Source organism: Watersipora subatra, chromosome 9 (genome assembly GCF_963576615.1).
Source record: "Watersipora subatra chromosome 9, tzWatSuba1.1, whole genome shotgun sequence".
NCBI lineage: Eukaryota > Metazoa > Bryozoa > Gymnolaemata > Cheilostomatida > Watersiporidae > Watersipora > Watersipora subatra.
Window position 1 is genome coordinate 11041453 of NC_088716.1, and position 3154 is coordinate 11044606.

The following is a 3154-nucleotide window of genomic DNA, read 5'->3' on the forward strand; positions in this document are numbered from 1 at the left end:
GTGTTGCAGAATTGTATTTAGCAGCGCACACTTCGATGTTACTCGATATATTGATGTACCAAATAAACGTTGAGCTGTGTCCAATTGCTAATCTTTGAAAGAATAATTGTCAGACCACAGACATACAATTTTATAATATGCATAAAATAGTGTAAGTGGACGAGAAGATGATGATGAAGAAAACAAATCAATAGACGAAGAAGTGATAGTTTATTTCTCCTTATATTACTTGAACTGTAATAGTATTTTGTTCTTTTATTTTCAATTCTACTTTACTTCCACTCCCTTCAGTCTTAATCTTCTTTTTATCACTTGGACGTACTTCCGTAGAAACTTTGCTAGACCGCTTTGTAGATTTTTTAAAGAGCTGTGTGGCACGGTTTTTTAAAATGCTTCTAAAGTGAGTCAAACAGATTTTGTCGAATTCCGCATTTGCACGGCAAACTTGAAGTTTTTTTGGGTGATGCTTTTCAACGAAGTCAACCACCTCTTGATGGCAACTTAAGATATGCTTAATCTCGGCTGAGTCTATGATATTCTCTACTTCTTCACCACCATCAATCCCACTCAATTTTGCATGCATTTCAGCACTTTGCATCTCCTGCAGCTCTCTAAGTTCATCAGTGGTGAGCTCTTCATGGTGTTCTTCAACAAGTTCAGTGATGTCATCTTCACCCACCTCTAGATCTAGATACTTGCCAATACATACAATTTCCTCCACAACATTCTCCGGATTAGGCTCAAATGCATGCTCAGAGTCAGAGCCTTCAGAATTTCTTAAAGCAGCAACATTAGGCCAAAGTTTCTGCCAAGCAGAAGTGAGGGTTTGCCGAGTCACTTCCTCCCAAGCTAGATCTATGATTTTTAAGCTGTGCACAATATTAAAATCATTTCTCCAAAAATCAAGCAATGACAAGTCAGTGCTTTGTATGACATTAAAGCACTGCTGAAACAAGTGCTTTGTATAAAGTTTCTTAAAATTGGACATTACTTGCTGGTCCATGGGCTGGAGGGAAGAGGTAGCGTTTGGTGGGAGATACAGCACTTTGATAAACTTGAGCTCATCGAGAATATCATCTTCAAGTCCAAGGAGATGTGCAGGAGCATTATCTAAACAAAGCAAGCATTTCAAAGGCAAACTATTCTCTTGAAGGTACTTCTTGACAGCAGGGCCAAAAACTTGGTTGACCCATTCAGCAAAAAAGAGTTTAGTAACCCTTGCCTTTGCATTAGCCCGCCAAAAAACTTGCAGCAAGTCTTTGTTGACTTTATGAGCCTTGAAAGCACGAGGATTTTCTGAATGGTAAACCAACAGCGGTTTAATTTTGCAGTCACCGCTGGCATTGGCACATAGAGTGAGAGTCAACCGATCTTTCATAGGCTTATGTCCACACCTTTTTTTCTCTTCAATAGTAATGTATGTTCGACGAGGCATCCTTTTCCAAAAAAGGCCGGTTTCATCACAGTTGAACACTTGTTGCGGTACATAGCCTTCTTCCTGCACAATTTTTTCAAATAGTACAGAAAATTCATGGACAGCCTGGATTTCTGAGCTTGAAGTTTCGCCAGCTGAAAGAGTCCCAGTTCGTTTTCTGAAATTTTGCCACCAACCCCGAGATGCTTTAAATTCTTGGGTTGTAGAATCAGTTAAACTCCCTCCGATGCTATCCCCACAATTAGCTGCCTTCAAGTCATAATATATGGATCTTGCCTTTGCACATATTATTGATTCGGTAATTGTACTGCCAGCCATCTCTTGGTCTTCTATCCATATAAGCAAAAGACGTTCCATTTCGTCAAGTGTACAACTGCGACGTTTAGAGATGATGCAAATCCCTTTGGATGGTTTAATTGATTTAATGACTTCCTTTTGCTTAAGAATCGTAGAAATCGTAGATATGTTCCGGCCGTATTGTTTGGCAAGATCACTCACACGTACACCACGCTCACGCTTCTTGATAATTTCTAACTTTAGTTCTAAGGAAAGCATGGTCTTTTTTCTTTTTCTACCAGTACTGCCATGTCCACTAGCTTGCACGGAGATCATGATTTTTCAAATGCTAAAAAGTGTTAGACACCGGTAAACGGTGTTTGGTTACCGTAGAACCAGCCGATTCCTGAAATTATTATGCTTCGAGAGCCGAACTTCGATGTTGTAAATTACCAAGGACGTCGAGTGAAACATTTGCCTTAATAATTTACGTCGTCTGTCGAAAAAGAGGTTAATTTAGGCAATATTTAGTAATATACCATATTTCAAGGCACTAGTTGTTTCGATATTTAAAGTTCCATGTTCAAATGTTGGTATTAACTGTTAGATATGTCTTTTAAAAGATATATTACGCGCCTTAGATCGATCTTTGGTGGTGTAGTAATACAGGAAATAAACAGAGCTAATAAGCAAACCCCATTCTATAGAACTACCGCTTTGGCGGTAATGCCGTAGCGAAAATAACTCCAACTTGGTAGAAAAGATAATATCTTTGCTTTATAAGAAAGGACGCTTTAGTCAAGTTGGTTCCAACGATGTAAATTCGTTTAGACATCTCATTCTTAATCAAGCCGTTATATATCGAAGATTTTATTGACAAATGAATATTGGACAATTCGTACCACAAACTTGCGATAATTCTTTGATAAATTAATGTATCATTGAAGCAAACACATTCTGCAAAACTATTGAAGTAGATTTAGGTTATTAGTCTAAGAGGGGTTGTCTGATCTCTGACCTTCTGTTTTGAAGGGATCGCAACTCTTAACTTGTTGCTTGCTGCTTTAGTAAGAGAAAACTACCACTTCCTTTGGGTCCTGGCAAGTTGAAATGACCAGAGAGATGCAACTGTCCAGCTGGTGCACTGTGATGTGGGTGAAATCTGAGATGCTGGTGCGATCTGAGAGTTTGTCAACCTAATTGCTTATTGGAGGTGATGCTTGCTGGTGTGCTGTGTTGCTGGTGCAATCTGAGAGATTAACAGCCTGGCTGTTAATTGAAAATGATGCTTGCTGGTGCACTTGTGTTTGCTGGTGCAACGTGTATGCTGGTGCAATGTGTTTGCTGGTGCAATGTGTATGCTGGTGCAATGCAGGTGAAGTCGAGCTAGTTGATGTTCGTAGAAAGATCCAGGGAAGGTTGCAGTATGTTTTGTATTGTGCA

At 39.3% G+C, this 3154-nt stretch overlaps 1 protein-coding gene across 1 annotated transcript; it reads right to left on the reverse strand.

The window, feature by feature from the left end:
• Nucleotides 1-220: 220 nt before the first annotated feature.
• On the reverse strand, nt 221-2047 carry LOC137404777 (tigger transposable element-derived protein 1-like). Its single transcript, XM_068091008.1, has one exon. It carries the CDS (start codon nt 2045-2047, stop codon nt 221-223), a length of 1827 nt encoding a protein of 608 aa, XP_067947109.1.
• Nucleotides 2048-3154: the final 1107 nt, after the last annotated feature.

Excerpts from the sequence above, each read along its gene's own strand:
- LOC137404777 (XM_068091008.1), bottom strand. The coding sequence starts at position 2,047 with ATGATCTCCGTGCAAGCTAGTGGACATGGCAGTACTGGTAGAAAAAGA.